Source organism: Tachypleus tridentatus, chromosome 2, assembly GCF_004210375.1.
Source record: "Tachypleus tridentatus isolate NWPU-2018 chromosome 2, ASM421037v1, whole genome shotgun sequence".
Classification (NCBI taxonomy): Eukaryota; Metazoa; Arthropoda; class Merostomata; order Xiphosura; family Limulidae; genus Tachypleus; species Tachypleus tridentatus.
In genome coordinates, this window is record NC_134826.1 from 32457571 (window position 1) to 32482955 (window position 25385).

The 25385-nt window shown below is 30.4% G+C and overlaps 1 protein-coding gene across 3 annotated transcripts; it reads left to right on the forward strand.

The window, feature by feature from the left end:
* Positions 1-671: 671 nt before the first annotated feature.
* Positions 672-7660, forward strand: LOC143235394 (uncharacterized). 3 transcript variants are annotated; one of them, XR_013019163.1, is made up of 3 exons: positions 672-1350; positions 3735-3896; positions 7524-7660. XR_013019163.1 is itself a non-coding variant. In XM_076473529.1 (3 exons), the coding sequence occupies exons 1-3, from the start codon at positions 1782-1784 to the stop codon at positions 7577-7579; spliced, it is 291 nt and encodes a 96-aa protein (XP_076329644.1). In that variant the 5' UTR covers positions 1375-1781; the 3' UTR covers positions 7580-7660. The 3 variants fall into 3 exon arrangements, 2 of the variants coding, with proteins under 2 accessions (XP_076329644.1, XP_076329638.1); XM_076473529.1 differs by lacking the exon at positions 672-1350 and adding an exon at positions 1375-1854; XM_076473523.1 differs by lacking the exons at positions 672-1350; positions 7524-7660 and adding exons at positions 1375-1854; positions 5722-6003.
* The last annotated feature ends 17725 nt before the right edge of the window (positions 7661-25385 follow it).

The window sequence follows — 25385 nt, forward strand, 5'->3', positions numbered from 1 at the left end:
TGTATTTGAATGCTACAACACTAAAGGAAGTTGAGGCGCTGTAAGTAATTGATTTTGTAGATTAAGTTTGGTTTGTCTGTTTTGAATTTCGCTCAAAGCTACACGAAAGCTATCTACGCTACCCGTCCCTAATTTAGCAGTGTAAGACTAGAGAAAAGGCAGCTAGTCATCACCACCCAGCTTCAAATCTTGGGCTACTCTTTTAGCAACAAATAGTGGGATTGACCGTCACATAATAACGTCCCCAAGACTGAAAGGGCTAGCAAGTTTGGTGCGACGGGGATTCGAACCCACGACCCTCAGATTACGAGTCGAACTCCTTCACCCACCTGGCCATGTAGAAGAGGGAAGGAATACTTTGTTTTGTTAATCCAGTTGTGAAGTAAATGAACCAGACCGTGTGGCCCTTTGATGAAAAAAGAAAAGAATGAGTTAAAACCATAAATGTAACCATGTTAAACAATAGTATAACGAATTTTATTTGTGCACATGTTTGACTTGTTTTCAATACATATATTTTTATAAAACAAGTAGAATGTGTGCTGTCCGTTTATTGTTGAAATTTATCGTCAATAAACATACCTTTTGTAAAGTTTTCTAAGTATTTTGTACAGGCGTGAACAAAAGTTATAACATTTGTGGGATTAGAGTGCGTCATTTCTTCTCACTGCAACAGTTTAAATTATTTTCGTAAGGCTTCGGGTGGTTCGGCATTAAAGTTGAGGGCTTATAACTTTAAATGGCCTGGCATGGCCAAGCGTGTTAAGGCGTGCGACTCGTAATCTGAGGGTCGCGGGTTCGCATCCCAGTCGCATCAAACATGCCCGCCCTTTCAGCCGTGGGTGCGTTATAATGTGACGGTAAATCCCATTATTCTTTGGTTAAAGAGCAGCCCAAGAGTTGGCGGTGGGTGGTGATGACTAGCTTCCTTCCCTCTAGTCTTACACTGCTAAATTAGAGACGGCTAGCACAAATAGCCCTCGAGTAGCTTTGTGCGAAATTCAAAACAAACAAACAATTATAACTTTAAAAATAGGATTTTCGTACCAAGTTGACTGTAAACAACCTATTATATAGCTTGGCCCTCAGTAATCTTTTCTTAAATATAAAATAATTATGGCAAGTAAGAAGGTGAAAGACAATAACTGAACTAAATTTGTTTGTGATTTGGAGATTTAAGATTTGTAAAGTGTAGTGACATAGTTAAGGTTCGTTTACTGCGAGATTTGTTCACTATACTATATAAATTTTCAACACATTTTAAATACAGGTTAACTTTAAAATTTTACTATGTATTTTACAGCAAGATTTCAGCAAAACTTGGATTGGACTGACCATACACTGATCTTGGTAAGCATACTACTATTACGACAACTAGTTCTAGTTGTAACACGTTTTGTTTTGTTAGAGTTAGGCTTAACGTAGAATTCTAGGACCTTCGTTTATATAATTAAGTTATAGTAAATCCGTCTGTGACTTTTTTATGTGTAATTAGAAATTACTGTTATGTATACAAGATTAGTAAAATGTATGGCTGAGTATAAACTATATAAAAGTTACAACTTAAATTGTATGTAAATAAAACATTCAAGAGCTATGACATATATAGAAAATTTAAATATAAAATGCATTATTTAACTAGGAGACTTCATTATCAAGAAGCCGCTACTTTATCTGTACTATTTAAATCTATACATAATACATACGGGAATATATTAAATATAAACTAGAATAATTCATCCTGTTACGTTAAATAAATATGAGGTTTACAAGAAATAAGAATGCAAGCTTTAATGAAATTTTGGGACTTGGGGAAAAATGAGAGAACCATAAGCACTGATACTTATGATACAGGTATGTATTAAGGTACCATTGCTGTTCTAAAAAAATTATGGTGAATCAGCTTAAAAATTTGTAAGTATACTACATTGGTAATTTAATAATTGGCAACTGTTTCATATTTCATGTGTATCGAGACTCAAGAAGTTAGTGTTTTGCTTGTTTCCAAATGCAAAATGTTCTATTTTGTTGTAGCAGTGTAAACATTGTGGCTGAGGAAATTAGTCTAAAATTAAACAGAAACTTCTTTGACCAAAAAACACTCAAAACTATAAATGCTGCAACGATTCAGACATGATGTAGTGAACAAGATATAATTGAAGATACTGTTATTCATAAGGGACTTTAAAGTTCCCTAAAATTAATAGTGGTTCCATTGTATCCACAATGGGCTTTATAAACATTTAATCCTGTTAGTCTTTGAATTATTTTGTGATATATATTTTTGGTCTTGTGTTAATTTGTACCCACATTGGTGTATAACTAAAGGGAAAATTGCAAATATTTATTTCATATAGTAGAAATATTTTCATTTAATCAATTTTATTTAGTTGTTTTTTTTGCAGTGCAGATGCAAAGAATCCATAAATTTGTCTAATGCACCAGAAAAGTTTATCTTTTCTTTCTGTGACTTTAAGATTGCTGAAGAACTTTACATGGCTGATGACATTCAAATTATTAGAAACCTCATGCATTATATTGCATGTATTATAATTAAAACCCATCTACCATTTATTTGCCCAACTCTCTAAATGACGTTAATAATTTTGTATTTCAACAGCATTCTCTTCACATCTAGCAACACTAAAGACCTTAATATCATCAACAAAATTAGTTAATTTATTGACCATTTTTCAACTATGTCACTTGTAATTTAAAAGAGCAAAGGTTCTAAGACTGATGAACCTTGAGGTATTCCACTTGTGACATTAATTCAGTATGAATGAACTCCATTTGTGACAACCCTCTTCTTACCTCCATCTCTCCACTCTTTTATCAAATTCTCTTACTTATCATCCAAACCTATGGAAATATTTTTTATGCAAGCCTTTGATGTGACACTTTGTCAAATGCTTTCTGTAAAGCCAGATACATCAAATCTATGCTTTTATCCTCATCTACATAAGCAATTTTTAAAGAAGGTCAAAAAATCTGTAAGGCAAGATTTTCACTCATGGAAACCATCTTGACTATCCAATAAAATTCTAAACTTTGTTAAATGACTACCAAGTATCTTTTAACAAACTTTAGAAAACTTGTTCCTACAACTAATGTTAAACTAATAGGTCGTTAATTACTGGAACAATTTGTATCACCTTTCTTAAACATAGGAGTTACATCAGCTATCTTGCAGTCCTCTGGTACCATTATTCAAGCAATGACAATAAAAAATAGAAGCAAGTGGCTCACATACTCAGTCTTTTACTTTGTTTTAAGCCATTGGGAAAATATTATCTTGCCTAGGAGTTTTATCAATCTTTAAACTTCCCAGTTTTTTTCATAACTTAAATTTTTTTTTATTGTTATACTTCTGAAGAATATCTTTACTCTTAATAATAAGTTCTGATATACAATTTCAAACATAGTTTATTCTGACATACTAGGAAACAAAAGGGAATGTTTCTAAGCTATCAACATATGTTATTATGTTCTGTACTTAAGCATCTGTAATTATAGTACTAATCTTTCTATATTCCTCCCATCCAACAAATAACTTTTTCAGTATACTTAATGAGAGAGTCACGTTCGTTTAAAACAGCTATTGGCTCAAATCTCTTAGAGATTGTTACCTTTTAAGGTTTTTTTTTAGAAATAATTTTTTATAGTATTTATGTTATAGTATAATGTATTTATGAAGATTTTAAAATTGCATTACAATCTGTTTTTATAACTAGCCTGCTGTAGCTGTTGGAAATGTAGGACAGCTAACTGTAGACTTGCTTCTCTCAACTTTGGAGGTAGAGCTGGTGGGTCGCTCCATTCTACAGCATTTCTCCCTCTAGTGGGACCAGATCCATTTTATGCAGAACCAAAAGGAATTGTCACTTCTTGTCAAGGTTTGTGGACATCCTAGCTTCAAGAATATACACTTATAATACAGGTTTATTATTCAGAAGGGTTGATTATTATTCTGCAGTAATATCATTTTGGTATAACTGACTTGTGCTGAATCTTATTAATTACATTTGCTATGTGACAGTGTGTAATTTGACACAAAATTAATGTGAAGGTATTAGTTACATAAACAAATTTGGGAAAATTATACAAGTTATGATTCTTGTACTAAGTTATATCACTAAATTTTTTATAGACTTATTAAAAGTTTAAAATGATTGCAGAATTAAAAAAATAACATTGTTTTAATTTTATACTTTTGGTTTGGCAAATTCCCTAACTAATGTAATGAAATACAAGTAACTTTTTACTGAAAGAAATAGTGGAGAATCTCTCTCTGTTGTAAGTCATAGATATGTGCTTTCACCATCACTTTTTGTTTTATCATTTCTAGGAATTTAAACATTTCTCATCTACTCATTATAAGTATTATAAAAAGCAAAAATTTAATTAACTTCCATAATGTGCAGAAGGTTTATTACTTATCTGTTGTTATATTTTTGCTGTAAAATAAACATGAATAATATATTAATTGGAATATTCCTTAAGGTAATAGTGAACTGCTCTAGTGTATTTAGCACATTAGTTTTACTTTAAGCTATTATTACATATACTTACAATTAATTGCATATAATAGTTCCTTATATAATATGACATTCGGTTGGTAGTTTAGGTATGTTAATTTTTATGATTACTTTTTTTATCAAATTAATTGCTGTTATAGCTTTTTTAATTAAAAACTTGTTTTAATTGAGCTTTGTATTTTTTAGAGGCTCATTGTGTTCATACCAAATGTATTAAAAAACTAGGCACAAAATTAAGGTCTATACTATGTAAAAACTACACTGACAAACACATAACACCAACATAATTTATAAAATACAATGCAACATCTGCCACGACTTCTATATTGGAGAAATAAGTAGAAAAATGGAAACCAGATTCAAAGAACACAAAAAAGTCACCTTCACACATTTTCGAACACTGCAAATCAAGTAAACAAAACATAACCATAGAAAACTTCCAAATACTAAATAAAGGAACAAACATAAAGAAATGCAAAATTAAAGAAGCCTTACTTATACAACAACTCAAGCCCAAAATAAACCAATACAAAGGAATGCTTTTATACCTAATATTAATAAATATATCCAACATCTGAGCATGCCCTCTACATTCCTACACTCAATTATACCGCCTTTAAATGTGTGATCAGCTATCGGTCAGTAACCCTTTCTTTCTTTGTGAACCTGATGATGACCAAAGAAGGTCGAAACGTTGTTCGATCCTCTACATAGAGTTTTCTCTACTCATACCAGCCTTTTTACATATATAATTAACTGTACACTTGATAATATTCTTCATTTTGCTTTATGCTCAATTTAGCTTTTGTTTTACGACTTTAATTTTCAACATAAATTTCAAAGGACAATAATTTATATTTTGGTACTTATAGTGTAATATCATACAATACTTTAGGTCATGTTTCTATTGTGGTTTATGGAGGCTCATTGTAGTCATTGTTCATCCTCTTGAATGCTGTCTAATGTTGTAGATGACCACATTCTTGACCATTTGTCAACTGCCTGCTATGATTTATAGCATGTGATGTCTATACCATTGTATTTTATTAAAAAATATAATTAGTGAGTAAAATGGTTTTAAATTTGACAAGAATGTTTCTAAAATTACACCTTGAGGTGATTGCTGTATGTGGTGAGAGGACCTCTTGGGGAAGGTTCTATATTTTTTGTTTACCCTCTCTAGGATCTGAACATTTACCTGCACGTTTGTTGTGTGTGGCAACACGTGAAGAGGAGGAGAGGTTCCTTATGGTTGAGAGGTCCAACCCAACAGATCACTTTGGTCTTGAATTCCTTTAAACAGGTGGCTGTGGAGTGGCCACCCAGAGTCAGTTGGCTGGTCATGTTGGACTAGGGTCAACTGAATACCAATATTGGATGTCCTAAGCACGTGTTGTGGACATTGCATGTGATGATGGTGTTTGGGTATGGTGCTCGTGAGTTCCTAGCATTGCTGCAGAGTTCTTGTTTGGCATTGTAGTGCATCCCCTCGTAAGGATGGTGAGGTCAGTGAATACTGAATCTTTCTGTTTTCATTATGAATCTTCCAAATTCTCAAAAAAACAGCTGATTGGTAAATGATTGTGTGTTGAAGATAAATTTATACCTCATTCTGCACTTGTACCTCATTTGCTCTTACTGTATTCTTGGTCAGACAAACATAGGACAAATGTCTCTCTCTTTCTTTTTTTTCTTTTATTAAGAAGGGATTAGAGGCTTGCTAGCTCTCCAAACTCAGTAAAGAAGGTATATTCTGGGGACATCTTGGTAAAAACATCTACTCCAATCCACCTCTTGAATTTGTAGGCCATTGTGGATATATTCATTGAGATTACTCCCCATACCATTTTAAGTTCCTCATGAGGAGTTATTGTTGAGAGGGATTTGAAGAACTTTCCTCAGATGGAGATTTTAGCTGGTTTCTCCAACCAAAGAGTTTCTGCAGCAAGACATATCTCTACTCATAAAAATGGTATTATGCTGCCTGCCATTGTTCTAGTTTTGGCATATACATTATCATGTTAACTTGCTGCTGTCAAGGCAGGCTGTTTGAACTGTAAAGTGTGGCCATATATTGCCAACCATCTTAGATGTTTCCAATGTAAGCAGTTTGGTCACTTGAAGACATCTAGTCTTGCTTCTGTGATGTGTGCTCTTTGCAGTGGCAAAAGACCATGATGCCTACAAGTGTGAACTGGACCTTACTATTGATCTTGTCATAAGCGAGTGGAGGAGAAAGAGAAAGTGTTAAAAAACACTTAACAGCATCTTTTATCTGGATGTTTGAAAGTTTTTTTGTTTTGTTTTTCCCAATTCCATCACATACATATACTGCTTTACCATGTTTCACTGCTACATTGGGAGTTCAGACAGTGCTTTCTGTACTTCCATCAGTCTTTTCTCACTTACTATTACCATTGTTTAGATGTCTAATCTATAAATACTTCCTACATCCTCTTCCACCACACTTATATTTCTCTCCCTGAATTGATCTTTCCTTCCTTAGGTTTTTTCATCGCTTGGAAGGTTAACTGTACTTCTTTCCTAGTGACCTTCCTTCTGCTTCTTGTCTGTTGAACCATTCAGATCTGGATCAACTCCTGTGTATTGTTGGGTTGTTTGATATGCTTTATCACAGACCTCTTCCTTTTTGAGTCTCTCCCTTGCCTGTCTATATCCTGGGTCTCATCATTCCTTTACTAGATTGATCCATCAACTTCTCCTGTTGACATGTTTGTCTCAAGTTGTGGGTGCTCTCGCACTATTTCACATTTCTTATAATTTAGTTTGTCGTCTTTTTCATTCTTTTTTCACTGAATCTAGGACAAGCTTCTGCAGGTGGAAATGTGAACTCTGTTTACATATTCTTTTCTTTCTCTACTTATTGTGTCTATTATATCTTCTAATGGTTTTTAGCATCCACAGGTTAAGATTTTTGTATCATCCTACAGTCTTTGAGAAGAATATATATTTCTTCTCTTTCAGAACCCCCCTTGTCATTCATAGGATTCCCCCCAGGTGAATGTTGGATACTTACCTAAAATCTTCATTGAGCCAGGATAGTGGAAAGTGTTTATATCATTTGCTCTGCCTCTACATGTGCTTACCATGAAGTGGAATGTACTGCAAGACCACATGTTTGTATGTGTGTATTTATGTATCTTTACTTGTTTATCTGATCAAGACTGTACTTATTTCCTGGACTATAACATAAAAAGTTAGTACAAGAGGAATGTTCTGCTCACATCTCTGGCTTGTACTAGCTGGTTTTGAAAATAGCTTTGTGGTTGCCCATTGCACCATTTTTGGTAAAATATTTTTCCAGACAGAGAGACTGATGGGGATCTGGACACTTGTTTGTGCTGAAAACAATATAATATGTCATTTGGTAGATTGAAACTTTGGCTTTCTTCTGGTTTTAAATAATATAACATTAATCATCAGAGGAACTATTGGCAATTTCAGAAAGAGAGGATGTGATTGGTGGGTGTGGCAGGAGGAGTCTCATTTTATAGTTTGACTCTGAAACCAAATACAATTAGAGGCTATAAAAGTTACACCTTACCTGAGTGATAACAATGTATATTGAATAACTTACATTAAATTCTAGATTTCTGGAGGAGTGGTAGATACATTACAAAAGAGGGAAGACATAGATAACAAACATTGAAGTTTTCATACTTCTGTTGAATTATTTTATTAATGATGTCAATAAGTTTGGTATCAAATTGTAGAGTATAATTCAAATGTTAGCATTGTGTGCTAGTTAATTTTAAAAGTAAATATTAAAAACAAAATCCTAAATATTGATTTTTTGTGTGCCATATTTTTTGTGAAGGAAACTTTTTCTCATATGATTGTGATGTCCAAGTGTAAAGTCTTTAGGTTCTTGTGAACTAGAAACCCAAATTATCAATATTGACAAGCTAGAATGTGAAATAAGAAGCTCCTATAATTTCTGTTTACTAAAGTGTGATTATATTTAGTGAATCTTGTATAGTGGCCCTGCCTGTCTCTTCCACTTTTGGAAGTTCTTGCTTACATACACCTACTTCATGCAGAATTTCTCTCATGTTGGTTTCTTGTACTATTCCAGATGTGTGTTTTCCAAAGGGCTAAGAGGAAGTGTTGTTCAAAGAACAATAGTTTTTAAAGTGAAATAAAGCTTAATTAGTAAGTCTGATAAATCACAGCAGGATTCTGTAATATTGGTTGAGTAACTTAGAATTTTGTATTTCAAAATGCTTGTATAAAACCCAAGACATTTCTTTTACATCTCCATGTATGAAATTTGTCAAGGATTAGCATACAAGGTACAGCAAGTGGGTACAAATTTATTTACAATCATAAGTAGTAAAGATTGTTGTTTTCTACATTTTTTTATTTGCTGTTCTATGTTTTAATAAAACTTAAAGCTTAAGAATTTATATGCAAGTAGTATTAATTTTTATATGTATGTACTGTATTATAATCAAATGTGTGTATTTTAGAATCCACTAGAATAAAGCAAAGTGTTTGTAAATGCAAGTATTATACTACTGGATATGGTAAGATGGGATGCATGTATGTCATGCTTGTGACTTTTCTCATGTTAGTCATTCACAGTTGAGAAATCGATAAAATAATAAGTGTAAATAGATATACAGTCTTATAAGATTTAAGCTGTTTAGATTAAACATTTATGGTTTCATGTTATAATTTGTAGCCATTCTAAAATGAAAAAAGCATAATTTAAATCTTGTTTCCTGATGGTTATGAGGTTAGTCATTTTGACCAAACTCACACAAAGACAAGACAGAGAAAATAGCAAATAAAATGTGAAGTTCTTCTTAAAAACAATATAATATTTATCTGAATTTTATTCGTGAGGATATAAAGATTTTAATATTAAAATCAAAATTACTTTACATGTTGGATAGATAACATTTGAAAAGAAAGTATGCATGATCAAATCTTTAATTAAAGAGCTTTAAAACTTAATTAAAACAATGATATTTTTGTATGAAAGTCTTTTATATTTAATGATAATATACCAAATTTCATGATGATATGCTTGCTGTATTAAAAGGTATAAGAACTGTATCAAACACAAGATGATTGAGGTTGGTCCCTGTAACTGAACTAGTAGTGAATGGGTTAATGATTCTTAATATCTGTAGAACTGAGGTACTGGTTGGATATACAACTTAAATTTAGTCCCATTTGTCATTTATTCACTAAAGGTGTGGCAGCACAGAAATATGATACAAATATTGTATACAGTGTTGAATACTACACATTGTCTTCATTTCTTATATCAAAATATTACCTGCAAAGTTATGTAATGAATTAACAATAACAATTAAACAAATATTAACTTTTTTAAATTTTACTTCTATTCCCAACTGCCATTTAATTCAAACCTGAGAATTTGAAAGTGCACTCTAAAGTATGAAGTACTTCAGTGAGACAGTGTTTGTAATATAGGTAATAAATTAAAGACAACTTTAACAAACCATTGGTAATCTTTTTGTACCTGTATAGGTAGCATATGATGGCATCAATATAAAGATACATATTTTATCAACTACTTACAAGATATGCACCCCTAGTAATTACTGCTATAAACATGGAGTTACATAGCCTAAAAAATGGAGTTGAATTGTTTAAAGTTAGAGTAAAAATTATTTTATGGCTAAGCACATTTGAATATCTGAAGTATAGAATATTACACTTCAAATGAGAAAGCCAGATGTCTGTTGGAGATACTTAAATATATATTAAATTTGAATAAATGTATATTAATCATTTTTTAATGGTATGTTATAGCATATATGCATGTAATGAATGGTAGAGTTCTTGTCATCAGAAGCTGCACATTCACTCAGATAAATCACAAGTATGTTATGACACTATATTACATTTCATACATTTACATTTATTTATTATCCTTAGTATAGAAAATGAGTCATTAAAATATTTATGTTAGGTTTTCCAGGTACTATATTATGCTTCTTATAGATTGTACCAAATTTTCTTAGCTTTTTTATTATACTGTAAAATGGCTACAGCTGAGGAATGATAGTAAATGGTAGTGCTTAAAATAAGTAACTACGTAAGTTTGTTTTCAGGCTAGTTCTATGATGTTATTTCCAAGACATAAGAAGTCACTTAATCTGAGGTATCCCATTTTCTTGATTGACTACTGTTCTACAGTATATGAGCTGAAACAATTTAGATAAGAAAGTAACATTGGTTAAGTTAACATGCATTGAACTGAGAACTTTTGTTTTATGTTGCATTTTGGGAGGATTCCATTTATCAATATAATATACCATGTTTCTCAGAAATTAATGTAATATTGTTAATGAAGGACTGCTAGCAAATGATTGCTAATAACCAGAAAGCTTAATTACATCATTATCCTACATAATTTAGAACCTGTTTCAAATTTTGTGGGCTTTTATTGTTACAATAGGTGTTTTATAATATTTCTAAATTACCGAATCTTCTGTTTATTTTGTCAACAGTCTACCACTGCCTTGCACACAAACTTGTCATCGTGACAACAAAGAGCACCTATAGCAATGGTGAGTTTAAAACTTGAAATCTTGTAGATTTTTTTCTGATATTTTACATACACATACTAAGCTTGAAAATCTTAACTTGAGGAAAATATTTTATATGTAGTTTCTCCCCAATAAAACGTTGTTTTATGTCTATCACTTGTGCTCCTATACTTCCACTAGCTGAGTTAACTTAAACTCAGCAGTATTAACTACAGACATTACCATTTTAAAATTTGAAAATCAGTTTTAAGAATGCAGTTTTAAAAGCTATTTATTAAGAAAGTACCTATTTGTAGTTTTTTAAAACAACAACTAAACCTGAACTTTATTATCATAGTTTATCCCTTGTTAAAGTTTAGTAGGATATACTGCTACTCAATGTATCACTGGGCACATTAATCAGTTGAAAGATTAGTACAGTGCTCTGGACAATTTTATTTGATTACAGAGCAATAAACTAGAAAATTGGACTTTTCTTGTTATGCCAGCCTGTCATACCTTCTCCTTCTGAAACTGCCACTAGTTCTCTTTGATTTTTAATACTATACTAATTATAACCAATATAAAACCTGCTTTAATTTATCAAATGACATTTCATTTCATTTTTTGGTCTGTGATGTTTAACTCTCTTCACATGGGATCAGTCAATTTGACCAATCATATGACCTTTTTGTACAAGTATGGTTTTTATAGATTTGATACTACTAACTTTTAATATAGTTGGCAGTATTTCAGTAAATGTTATTAGTATTACATTTAAAAAAAAGTGTATAGTTTGTAGTGAAGAAAAAAGATTTGTCCTTGAATATATCAAGTATTTGTTTTGAATAGTCCATTTTCTCTAAAGCCTCCTAAATACATTTCTAATGTTTTTTTTAACACTTTATATTTGATCTCTTTATTTTCTGTACCCTCTAATTTCCTCTATCACAGTTTTTCTGGCTTTTTAGCTGTATGATAACAGTCATATAAATTTCTCCAAGCTAACTGTTGTGATTCTTGTGAAAGTTAAGTTGAATTGACTATTCTGTGTTCAGAACACATTATGCCATGTTTCATTTGATAAATGAAAACCTTGATTTCTATTGGCTACAGCTAATGTATAATTAAATGTAAGAGAGAATATTAACAAATAATGAAACAGGATGATAGGTTAGTGTGGCAGCAGGGTTCTGAATTTGTATGTGATAGTTCTGCAATCAAACAAAATTGAAGGCTATAAAAATTGTTTGTCTTAGTAATGATGATTCTATGGTGAGTAATTTATGTTTATTTTTATAGTTTCCAGAGAATGAGGGTGGATAAAATAGATATAAGAAGAGACTTAGAGAAAATATGCGACATGACACATTGAGTAAACTTCATGGGTTTATTAAATATTACTTTATGAAATTAAAAACTTGTGGTTTTAATCATGATGTTAGAAAAGAATGTAGGTTCAAAAAGACTTGATAGAAATGAAATAGAAAACCCTGTGACCCAAAGCTATGCTATACTAATTGGTATAACAATATAAAAAAAGTAGTTAAAATTTTGGATGCAAGACACTGAAATCTTGTGTCATGGTGCAGTAAATGATACCCAGGATGAGAAGGTTAACATGATAGTAATTATAATCAATAGAAAGTCAAAGTTTTAATCTGTTAAATTACATATTACATTATTTTCTGTACTTTATTCCCACGGGAAACATATCAACGAGGTTAGCTGAATTATCAGCTCTTATCACATAGTTTCATTGGCAAAAATGTTTGAAATTTATTTAGGAGATTTTAGAGATCATGCTAATGAAATAAAATATGATAATTTTAGATGATGAAAATATTTTTAATCTTAACATGAAAATCGCTATTACACTTGGAGCAGTCGACTCTATGACTCAATATATTCAGTGAGAAATGTTTAGTGAAAATGTTTCATTCATAATTATAATTTTTTTTAACAAGAAATTGAATGTGTGATGAAAACTTGAGAAATTCTGCAAAAATACATACAGAACATATTAGAAGTTATAGTATAAAAGCTATACTTTTAAGATCAATTTGAGGTTATGAACATGGCTAATTCAATTCAGCCTGTAGCAAGAAAAGTTTTAACTTTTTATTATACTAACAGTATCCAAACAGGAAGGTTGGCATGGTGTCACTCCTATTTGTTTTGTTGTTGCACTTAAAATGTTTAACCTAAGTGCATGCAACTTGTTACATTTTGGTATATTATATATAGTTTCTGCTTGGATATTTCTTCCATAATTTGTTATAGTATTTGTATCATATTTTAGTTTGTGAATTATCAGAAACTTTATTGAAATTCTGATTTTAAAAACAATAAAAGTATTTTCTTTTATTTTACAATTTCTAATTTTTTTGTTTGCTTAAAATCAAGTAAATGTATCCAGTAGAATTTTTCAATAAAACTGTAAATATGTAAGTATTGTTCTAATAATAACATAACTTTCTTTGTCTGTTAATACATTTTATAAGCACGGTGTACAAAGAAAGTTATTGAAAAATCTAAAAGAAATAAAATTCAATTATTTCATGTTCAGAAAATTCCATTTTGTATAAATGCAGTTAGATTTATATAAATCTTTTATTTTTATCATTTATATTTGTTAATTATCTTTATATATCGAATGTTGAAACAGTTAAGGAGCTGTAAAATTGACATGAAACACCAATGATCAGTAAGAGCATAAACTGGTTATAAACATAACTTTCACTTGTGACCTAGGCTTACACTGATATAAGTGATATTTTGGTCAATCTCAGTTGCTTTGTAGTAAGTATCATTTTTATTTTTCATTAACTAAGGTGTTTATATGTGTTCTACTTAAGTAATAATAAATTTAAATTATTATTACAAATAAAAAATACCTTTCATGTTATCTGAGTAGTTTGTTGTTGCATAGCTTCTGTACTGTATTAACTAACCCTAAATATCCTTAACTTATTTATTCTTCTGTAAATAATACAAAGAGAATATCCTGAATGAAAATGTAATTAAAAACAAACATTATTAAAAAATCTCAGGTTCATTGCTTATTTCAAAGTTTTTTATAAAATTTTGCATTAGTCTTTGTTCTCCACTACAAACAACTCAACTGTTTGTTTTTTGTGAAACCATATTAATAAATACCTAAGTGTTATTTATTTATAGCAACAAAAAACAAGAATGTTTTTTGTCTAATCATATTTAGGCAATGGTTCTATCTTGTATGGTGGTTAAGATTCATTAGTTACTGTCCAACCCATTTGTTGTGGTACCATAAAAGTTTTCTTTAAAATAACCATTGTAGGGAATTTTAAGTCGTGGAGAAATAAAACCTTGGATACATTTATTTATAAAGATGCCAGGGTTTGAGTAAATCTAAACCCGCATATTGAGTTGGATATGAAAAGTTTCAAAAGAAATGTGTAAGGGCTCATTTACAGATGATACAAATGGGATCTGCACTGAGATCAAATTTCATACATTATCTGATTTTTGCAATTTACCATAAATCAATTTTGCAAAATGACAAAACATTAATTCCTATATATTCTGAAGTGAAGAAGTTTATTATTGGAAGCTAGCTGCCTCTCATCATAATAGGGTTAATCAAGTTTATTCTAATTTAAATTTTGATTACCAGTTGTTTTAAGTAACAGTAATTGAATCTCCTAGGTAATAAATTAATTTAGTTAATTGTCCAGCTGTATCTGTCTTTAATGTTTATTGTTTTATTTAGCATTAACGAAGTTATCTTGTCATAGTCGCCAAAGTAGCTGACTGTACCTGAATTTAAGATGCATATGCAGAAGAAAATAATGAAATAAGATTATGTTGACTCAAGGAAAAGTTATCAATAAGATTACATGTCCTAATGAATTGTTTTTTTTTATTTGTATAATCCATGCAATATATTCACTTTCATTTTCGTAACTAAAGAAATATAAGTGGACCATGCATTCCTGATCAAGAAAGCCAACAAAGAAATGAAATTCCTTGGGAACGGGAATTTAATATTTTGATCCCTGAAATCAGTTTACAGTTCACAAGTACTGGATCATCTTGCTGCCAGACATATAACCAATTTGATCTTTTATGAAATAGATCTGTACACTTCATTGTTTAATTTATCATTTATCACTTGTATGTTTATTGTATAAAGACAACCTCATATTTATACAATGAAATCCATAACTTTCACATTTCATTGGCATGAAATCTAATTACTGATGTATATTCTGTAATCTCGCCCATCTTACACACACTTGATATACACAAATTATTTTTTGTTTACAATATAAATGTTATGTTTAGTGTTTGGAAAAATCTGTAACAATTAGTCATTCATTTCCATAATTTGATAATATATTGTAAGAAATAAGTTGTTTATGTGCATTTATGTAATTTACATACAGTATATTGAGTAAGCTACCTTCTTATGCAATGGATAAGCACATTTTATTTTCAATGAATGTTTGGTGATTGAAAGACATTTTGTAGTTATTTGTATTAAAATTTGCACATGTAGAAATTAGCTACTTTTACAATTGACATTGTATACATCTGGTAATACTCTCATTTATCCAATACACATTTAGTGTATTTTATCATACATACTTGATGTATGAAAGACTGATGGTTCTATATTTGCATAATTCAGGTCCATTTACAAAAGAACTTGATTGTTATTGTACATTTTTATGAAACATTTGAATTTTAGTAATCTAAGAGCACCAAACTCCTTGATATGCAGGACTGCACACAAAAGCATGTCACAGTTTCAACACATCTCAGGGGTTCTTTGCTGTTTAATTTATTATCTTGTGGCATGAGAGCAAACATGATGTCTCTGAAAATGTTTGGGGCACATCCTTTGCTGGAGTTAGGTTCATAAAATGTCCTTTAACTGATCTAGATTCTTCCTGATGCAACATGGCCTAGTGATGTAACAAAGTCAAGCAAAGCTTGTTTCTTACCAGTTGTTAGTAAGTAAATGTTGAATGCATTTAATATTGACATCTAGGATATGAAGAAAAAAACTTTGATGTACCACCTTTAAGTTTTTTCAAACACAGTATGCAACTAAATAGCATATCACTCATTGACACTTCTCATTTTGTTATGTATTTTAACATGAATGTGGGCTTCTCACTTTTTTACCAGGTTAGTGTGACCTCTCACTGTCAATCATATTATCTTGATGGACAGTAGAAAGCATATGCACAGCTCTGAAATAAATGCCATTATAGTTATGAGATACTACTTCACTATTTTTCATGCTTAGTCTTGTCATGAATTTACAATTTGTCTGCACTGTTCCACATACATCTGTATTCTGTTTTCATAAATAATGAAAACTTTCGGCTACTATACAATTATCACTGTATGATATGTCTTTTACCAGGATGACCTGGAAGCATTGTCTTCATTATGTAACCAGAGATGCCAAGTTCTTCATCTTGTTCTGTCTTAACCTGTTTCCCAGGATGAATAATAAAATCAAGAATATAATCACTTTCTACATTACACAGAACACAGTTTTCACACCCAAAATAATGCTATTTTAAAGGAACCTATTACTTGAAACATAGCCTTACTTTCTATAGCATTAGGTTCTCATGAACATAATAAATCTTGAATGGACTGAATTTCCTTTGAAGTTCCCATGGATATCTTAAAGCATTAGCCTTGGTTTTGCAGTTTATCATCACCTAAAGGCTGGGTAATGTTGGTGAAATGTAGCAAATGTAACACTTTAAAAAAAGTGATCCCTAAACACAAGTTCCATGAATTAATTTTATATCAAATATTTAATTTGTGATCCAATAATGATTTGTTCTCTGCTTCTTGTTATGAGGCATTATCATTATTATACACAAAAGACTATACATTTCACCCATCTCTTGAAGAGAGTGTTGCCTTCAAAATATCATAAGAGTGATTTGTTTCATTCACTGTTACATTTATCAATTTATTGTCAGAAATCTTGAAGAATCCTAATTCTTCTGAACTATCAGTAAGAGAACAGTTAATTATGAAACTCAAGTTTATTCTTTTACATAAACGCTTGTTGACTTGAATTTGCTGGCAACCCACATTCATGTCTCTGCCCGCGATACTGATATAGCAGTGCTGTTTATGCTTTTCTCTGTTGGATGTAGGTTCATCATCTAGCCAATTATCTTTAGCTAGAGAGCTAGCATTCTTGATGCTTCATTGCCTCTTAATCATCACTCACTTCAGTATCCTGCTATAGCTAGTCAAGTGCATTGCATATATTTGTAGGGTAAATAGGGTTGCTACTTACAAATGTAGTAAAGGTTGGTGTGTAGTTGTTGTATATTTCACTTAGGCATTTTTTTGATTACTGAAGGGCTAAGTAGGAAACTATATATTAACACTAGGTGGGATACTAATAAATACTTTCAACTCATTTTGTTCCTGTATGTTACACACAGCAATTTCTCAATAAGAATGGAAAACTTTGTCCCAGTCACAGTGTGAAGGGGTGGGAACACTGGGAAATGTATGTCCCACCTGCAGTTAATGAGTTAATCCAGGACCCAAGTAAAGAAAGTGACAGTTTTATACTCTGTAATTAAAAGTCTATTTACATGGGCTATTTCAAAACTTTACGTAGTTTTAGGCACTACTCAGCTGAAAGTTTTAAAACTTTTCCAAGCAAACATACCCAGGTCTCTTATTGGTTATCACAACAGGTAAATCCTGTGAAACTCTGTTTAAAAAAGTGAGTTTCAATATTTATGTTTTAGGCAAATATTCAGTTTTTTACTTTTTTTTACCTTACATTTGTCTGTAATGTAATACAGAAGAAGAAACTTTCCAAGAGCTTTCTAAGGGCTAATTATTCTTTCTTTGTTTATTCTAAGGAAGGTCTGTCTTCTCAAAGTACTTAATTGACTTGTTTTGTGATTCATATGTATTTTATTATTTTCTTAGTATAACCATTAATTTTAACATGTTTAATAATTATGGAAATTTTATAATTTGATTAACATTGAAAATTAATAGTAAACATTTTCATAAGACTCAAACAATAACAGGTATGTTTTTTTTTTTCATTTCTTTTACTGGTTTACTTATGTTTCTTGTGTGTGTAGTGAATTCTTGTAGTGATTTATAACTAAGTTGGGACATTTACATTTATTCTTTTGAGACAAGTCCTAAGACAAGGGTCATATCAAAGATATTATTACCTCGAAATCATTTCTAAAATTCTTTGCGATATTAAAATAATTTCACATAATTTATACCTAAAAGGAGAAGATAGGCTACTACTGTAGCCGATGTGGTTGCAAAATTAATGGTACATATAGTTAAAATGAAGTTGGATGTTTTATATATTTATAAAATTGGGTATATTTTATGTTAATATGAGCAGAACATAAATGTATTTCTGTTTTAGCCAGTGGTATATTACATTACAGATAAATTAACTTGCTACTCATCACAGTACAGAAGTTAGTATTTCTTGTGTGAGTGAAATAAGGTGTGATTAACCTGAATTTAATTTAGAATCCTTTAGGACAACAGGTACTATAACATTTGGCTTATTTTATACATTTGCATAGTATTTCATTTTAAGAGACGATATAATAAATTATCAGAAATTAAAAAAGGCTTTATAAATTTACTTTAACAATTCCAAATTTTAAAAAAATATATACAGTATTTTGTACAATTGCAATGTATACTTTTCATATCATATTAAAATTTCTGAATTTGTATAAACATCTGAAAAATAAAGATCTCTTCTTTTAGTTGTGAAGCAGTATATAATTGAAATGATATTCTGTAAAAAATAACTGTAATTAAGTGTGATAAATATGTCTTTAGTATGATATATGAAATAATCTGTGGGATATGGTTCATCTAGAACAGGGTAGATAAAATATGACCTGTAGGCCAAATCTAGATCATCTGACTTTTTTGTCCTACCTGTCATAACACCTGAAATTGTAGAAAGAACATAATGGAATTTTATTCATTTGATGTTAAAGTAATTTAATTAATGTAGTAGAAATCTGCAACTCATGATAAGTTATCAAAATTCTGGGAGTTGTCTACCAGCAAACATTATCTCATCCTTGATATAGAATAAAAAAAAAGTGTATATAAATAAGATATTTTGGTAATACACTAAACATTATTACAAGTTATGGAAAAATTTGCAGAACCAAGAAGAGAATTCAGGACCCTCTCATCCAGTGGATACAGGAACATTATTTCAAACAAGTGATCTCTCCAGTTGTTTTGCACATTTTCGACAGATAAAGATTTATTGCAGTAAGTGATATTTTGAAAGATAAAATTAATAGAAAGCTAAAAAAAATTGTATCATGTATTGCATGTGTGAACATTATATTTTAGTTTGTACTACAAGTATACTTAAATGAAGATTTTGTCAAAGCTCACTTCTTCACAAGAAAAATTTTATGAAATTCTCCTAATTGAAGAGTGTTTAGCATCACATGATTTTGCAACAGGTCACTGGTCAAAGGCCATCATCTCGCTTGTTGATTAGCATCTAAAATTTTATCAAACTAGTATTTTTTGAATTTATGTCAGTGACTTTGAAATCAAATTGTAGATTATAATTCAAACTTTAATATTATATATGAGTTAATTTCTTAATTTGAAAATATTAAAATAACACATCCAAATATAGATTTTAGTAACGTGATAGTATGTGGAATGCAGCATTGTTTAAAATGAGATATTTGTTATGTCAAAATACTAAGTCTATAGTTTTATATAAATTAGAAACTCAAATTACGAATATTATCAAACTGGAATATAAAATAAGAACCTTCCTTTTATTTTGCTGATATATGGCTTATATGCTGAATCAAACACAGTGGTCCCATTCACCTCTTCCCATTTTTGGAAATGGTCTCTTATACACACTACCAGTATATGGCTTAAATAACCAATCAACAGCTTAGAACATCCCCAGAGGCATTTTCAGCAATTTTAATCTTTGAAAAGCTACCACATTCTTTTGATCCCAGATTTCAGTGAGGTAGGTTGTGTCTTTAGTCTGCTCAAACTTTCATATTTCTTATGAAAATCTAAATACATTTTAGTTACTAAGCTTAATAAATTATAGCAGAATTCTATGGTATGAATGTAGCTATTTATGATTTTAGTTGTTCAACGTTATATATAAAACTGAGAAAAAATTTGTTTGATATCTTCCATGTGCAAAATTTTAAAAGACTTAGCAAACTATGTCCACAACAACTGATTAGAATATGTTCTAGTGAGAAGAGAAAATTGTTTACTTTGCTTCTTGATTTATTGTTATATATTATTAGGAAAATATCTTTAATAATTTATTTGTAAATTGTAATAAGTTATATATGATGCATAATAATTGAAATGTGACTGTATATTACAAATATTAGTCCACTAAAACTCAGTCATTACAGCTAAAGGTCAGTTTTATATTACAGGACCTAACATGCACATGTACCTGCAAGCATGCAAATGTTAATTAGGCACATGGCAAAGGTCAACATAAAAAAAATAATAAATATATATGTAAATATATAGCTTTATGAGACTTTAGCTAATTAGACTAAACGTTTGTATTTTCATGTCCTTTTAATCAAGTAGTGAAAAAATTCAGTTGTTGATCTTACAAATAATAACAAAGAGTTCAAATTGTTTTACTAATCAAAGCTGACTTGTATGTACTAATGCAATACAGTTTATAACATTTTATTACTATCTTCTGCAATACAGTTTTAAATATGCATTGAAATAGTAGTGTGATAACTTCTAACCAGAGCAAGTTATGTACTTAGAGTGAAACTAAAACAACTGGCAATCAGTATAGCTATTTAAATATACTTTCCTTGTACATCTACTTATAAAAATCATAATGCATTGTTTTATTAGCTGGGCACTGTTGCTGTTATTACTCTTTTCTACCATCATCCCAATGTATCATAAGATTCATCCATCTTAGGAGATTTAGTTTAGTTAAAATACGTAGTAAGTTATCAATGCAAAACAGTCTATTAAGTTGTCCAAAAATAAATGTCATTTTTGAACTGCAAAGTTTGAAAAGTATAAACCAGTGTTGTAAAACATGCTTTAATCAAAGTAAGCACCATTTGCTTCAACACACTTTTGCTAATGTAATGATGCTGTTTATGTCCCTGCTGTAGAAATCAGAGTTTCTATGGTCAGTGAACTCCCTGAAGGCTTCTTCTGCAGCTTCCTGGTTTATTGTTCAAAAAGTTGTCAAAATGCTTAAAAAAATAATAAATTTGTTGGAGAAAGGTCTGAGGAATAAGGTGGATGAGGCAGAATCTTGATTCCTAATTTGTTCAATTTTTGGAGCATCATCCTTGACAGATCTCATAATGCTGATTTTTTTATCTTCAGCCAGCTCATGCAGAATCCAACTTTTCATATTTTCAATCACACTCAGATGATTGGCAACCATTGATTTGCTTGTGCCTGGCTTTTCTACAAGCTCACGTGACTGTTGAGTAAGGGTCTGTCTCAATTGCTTCCTTTAATGTGTTTTTATCTAGGATGGCTTCCTTCTACAATGTTCATGGTCTTCAAGACTCATCTCCATGTCAAAACTTTTGAAACAACACTGAACTGTATGTTCAGTGACAGATCCATGGTCGAATGCCTGGTTGATGTTCCATGTAGTTTCTGTAGCTTTTCGTCCAAGTTTGAAGTCGTAGAGGAAAATCAGATGAAAGTCCTTCTTGTCCATGATGCCTTGGGGTTGCAAAACTTAGTCTGAGTAGAGTTGAAACAGCAAACAATTAAGACACCTTGTAAAGACAAATGAATTAAACCAACCAACCAACAATAGTTACTCAATATTCAGCTTCTAAATGTCAGTGAGCATTCTGACATTTATTTCTGGACAACCTAATATATGATAAAAGTGTAATAATAAACAAGATTGTAAAAAATGACTAGTACTGCCAATGAAATTAATGATAAAAAAATATAGCATGACTTAAGTGGGAAAACAGAAATGCTAGTTGTCAACTAAAACTACTGTTATTGTATCATTGGTATAATTTGTCTTAATGAGGTTTGTAATGTATGAAAATTCTGATTTGAAAAATGCAGATTTGCATCTTGTGGACTAAAATTATTTCCCATTGGAATATACTGTAAATGTTAGAATATATGCTGGCCAAAATGTACAAGTGTATCATGAAGAAAAAAATATGGTCTGCATAATTAGATAATGTGAAACATGGTGATTTCAAATGTGGTACCTTACCTTGCTTCTTTTGTTCAGTGCTACCTCCATACCCACTTGTCGCTAGCCTTGAAACTTCCACTTCATTGTGGTTCTAATACATCTTGACATGCAATTAGCATGTGCCAACCCTCCATCAATAAGTACATGACAAGCTTTCTTGATACAGGTTACTTCTCCTATATTGTATCTAGAGGGATGCACTGAATAAGAGGAGCTGTAATTTGAGAGGAGATAAGTGCCCACTGTAACTTTATATGCAATGTAGGAAGATATTAACTTTGTGAATGGCATTGTTATAAAAGGTTTTTGTTCACTGGTACAGAGTGCTAATTTAACAATTGTTGGTGAAAGGCTTTATCAGTTTGTCAGTGGAAAGACTGGTTTAAAAGTTACTGTGATCAAATGCTTCATTGCTATAGCTTCAAATCTTTTAATACTCTTTACTTATATTTGCTGAAATAACTGATGATAACAGATTGGTTAATACTTCTTTTCTCTTTGATACTATTGCATTGTATTTTTAGTGTTATGTATTTCAGGACATTATCAGATTTGAAAATTCATAGTTAATGTAATTTTAGAGCTGGAAATAACCCTATTATTTATCAAAAGTGCTTTATATACTTTGGAGTCCAAAGTACTTTAAATACAACATTGTTTGTAATCAAATGTGCACCAAACTCTGATAAACCTGAGATGTTTTATTTGTGATATTTTTTATATTGGTTTGAACATGGTTATAAACCTTTTACTTGAAGATCATAATGTTTCCAGATTAAACCCTTCACATTAAAGTTACAAGAAACATTTTACAATAAAAATAACATTGTTAGCTGCATTATCTTTGAAAGAGGTAACTTATCTAGTAGAAATGGTCAATAATCTCTTAATCATGGCATGTTATTGTTTTAATAGTTAATTATTTTAAGCATATTTATACTGTTATTGAATGTCTTGAAGGTTATCATTGTTATGTGCTGAGTTCCTAATTAAGATTACTGAGACAATTGTGATGATAATAACATTATCATATGTAGTTATGGGTTTATATTGTTATTATATTCTTTGTAATATGATCATTGATTTATAGACATTTTTATGTTTAATAATAATTTTATATGCATTCACTATCTATCTCAAATAATTACTTCCTTAATCGATTCAGGATTCCATTAAAATTTCTGTGCACTCCTGATTTAACTGATTCTGTGGGCTCCTACCACATAGAAGTCTTGGATGGAGATCATTGGAAAGAAGAGACCCTTTACTTACAGTGAAGATTCAGCTGGTGTTCTTCACATGCCTGGATCTGGAATAACAAGAAGTTTGTTTGAAGAATGGTGTGTATGAAGAGCTTATAATAGGCTGAGAGAAATTAGATTTGTAAATAGAATTATTTTTATCTGTGCTCTAGCAAATGACTAATTTGTGTGTAATTTCAAATAACTAATCTGATAAATAACTGCTGACACACCTTTGACAAACAAATTAACTTAATGTGGACATCCATGTTCAACCTTCAAAACCTTTATTTTCATCCTCTTTTTTTTCTACAATATTTGTTCAAAATGGGTAAAAATCTTTTATAACCTATAACTTTGAAGGTAATATATAATTATATTCAATAATATTGTTACGTAGTCTTTGGTACTGTATTCTGGGTGTTACCATAACTATCCAATACAGGTGTTTTGAAATATAATGCATTTGTGGAATTTTGATCTGAATAAATAATTCAGACTTCATTATCAGATTTTATGTCATATAAAATCTAAAGGGGAAAAATTAAAGTGTTGACCTATTGTGACACAGAAGAGTAATGAACAGATTTTTAATATTTGAAATTGAAACTTAAGTTATGTTAGAGTTGAATTATTAACTATGTTTTGATGTCAATATTATTGACAAGAACTAATAATAAAGTTGTTTAATAAAATTTAGATGTAATCCTTTAGAAAGGTCATGACATGCACACTTTCATTCATCTGTGTATATAGCATTAAAATTACTTCTAGTATTGTTAATGATAACTACATCACAGGGAAAAGCTTTGTAGCAAGTTTCTAAATGTAAAATTGTCTTGTTAGTGTTGCTTGCAATAAGATAAGTTAATGATACATCACATTAAGTTACAAAAGTTCTTCTCATTCAGATTAACAGAAATGTAAAATAAAATAGCAAACATAAATTTTGTTTGTTTTTTTCATATTCTCCTATTTTGTCTGTAATCAACATAAATGTTAGATCTGTTGGTTTCTAATGCAACCAAATTGAAAGATAAGATAATTTTATATTACAAAGTTGACATTACATCTTCCTTAATGGTGAAATAACTGAATCAGCAACATAATTAAACCTAGTGTACTAAATCAGTAAGTATTAGAATTCAGGGGAGAGAGGCAGAATTTAAATTGATTCTGTTTCTCAAAATAATTCTATATGCTTTATAAGTTTAGACACAAATAGCCTAGATACACCTGTTTATCATTGCTAAGCATTCTTCAATTTTATTTCAATATGCTAATTAATATAATTTATTAATGTAATTAAACTGAGTTTTGATGTTCAAAAATAACTGAAAAAAAGCATGATACAGAATATTTTTACAAATAAGTTGGCTACATACATATTTATTGACATTTAATTCATGAAATGATAAATTATTACTGTTAGATATACATAATTTTATGTTTAAAGTGATAGTTATGATACAGGTGTTTTATATAACACAAGTGTTAAATTTAGTTATTTGTAGAAGCAATAGTTTTATTGTAGATCTCTTTATGCATTATGTGTTGTGTAGTTCAAGTTACAAACTGGTGATTGTTATTATTACATTATTCTACTAGAACCTCCTTTTCTCTCTAGTTTTAATCTCATGTTATTGCATCAGAAAGTAAGGTAGTGTGCACATACCAGCTTGTGTGTCTAAGAGAGAAATGGTGCTATGGTGAAGATTTTTCAGGTATATGGATCACATGACACAAAAACTGTTGTATATGTATTTTTTTTAAAGATCTTCTTTGAAACAAAGTAATA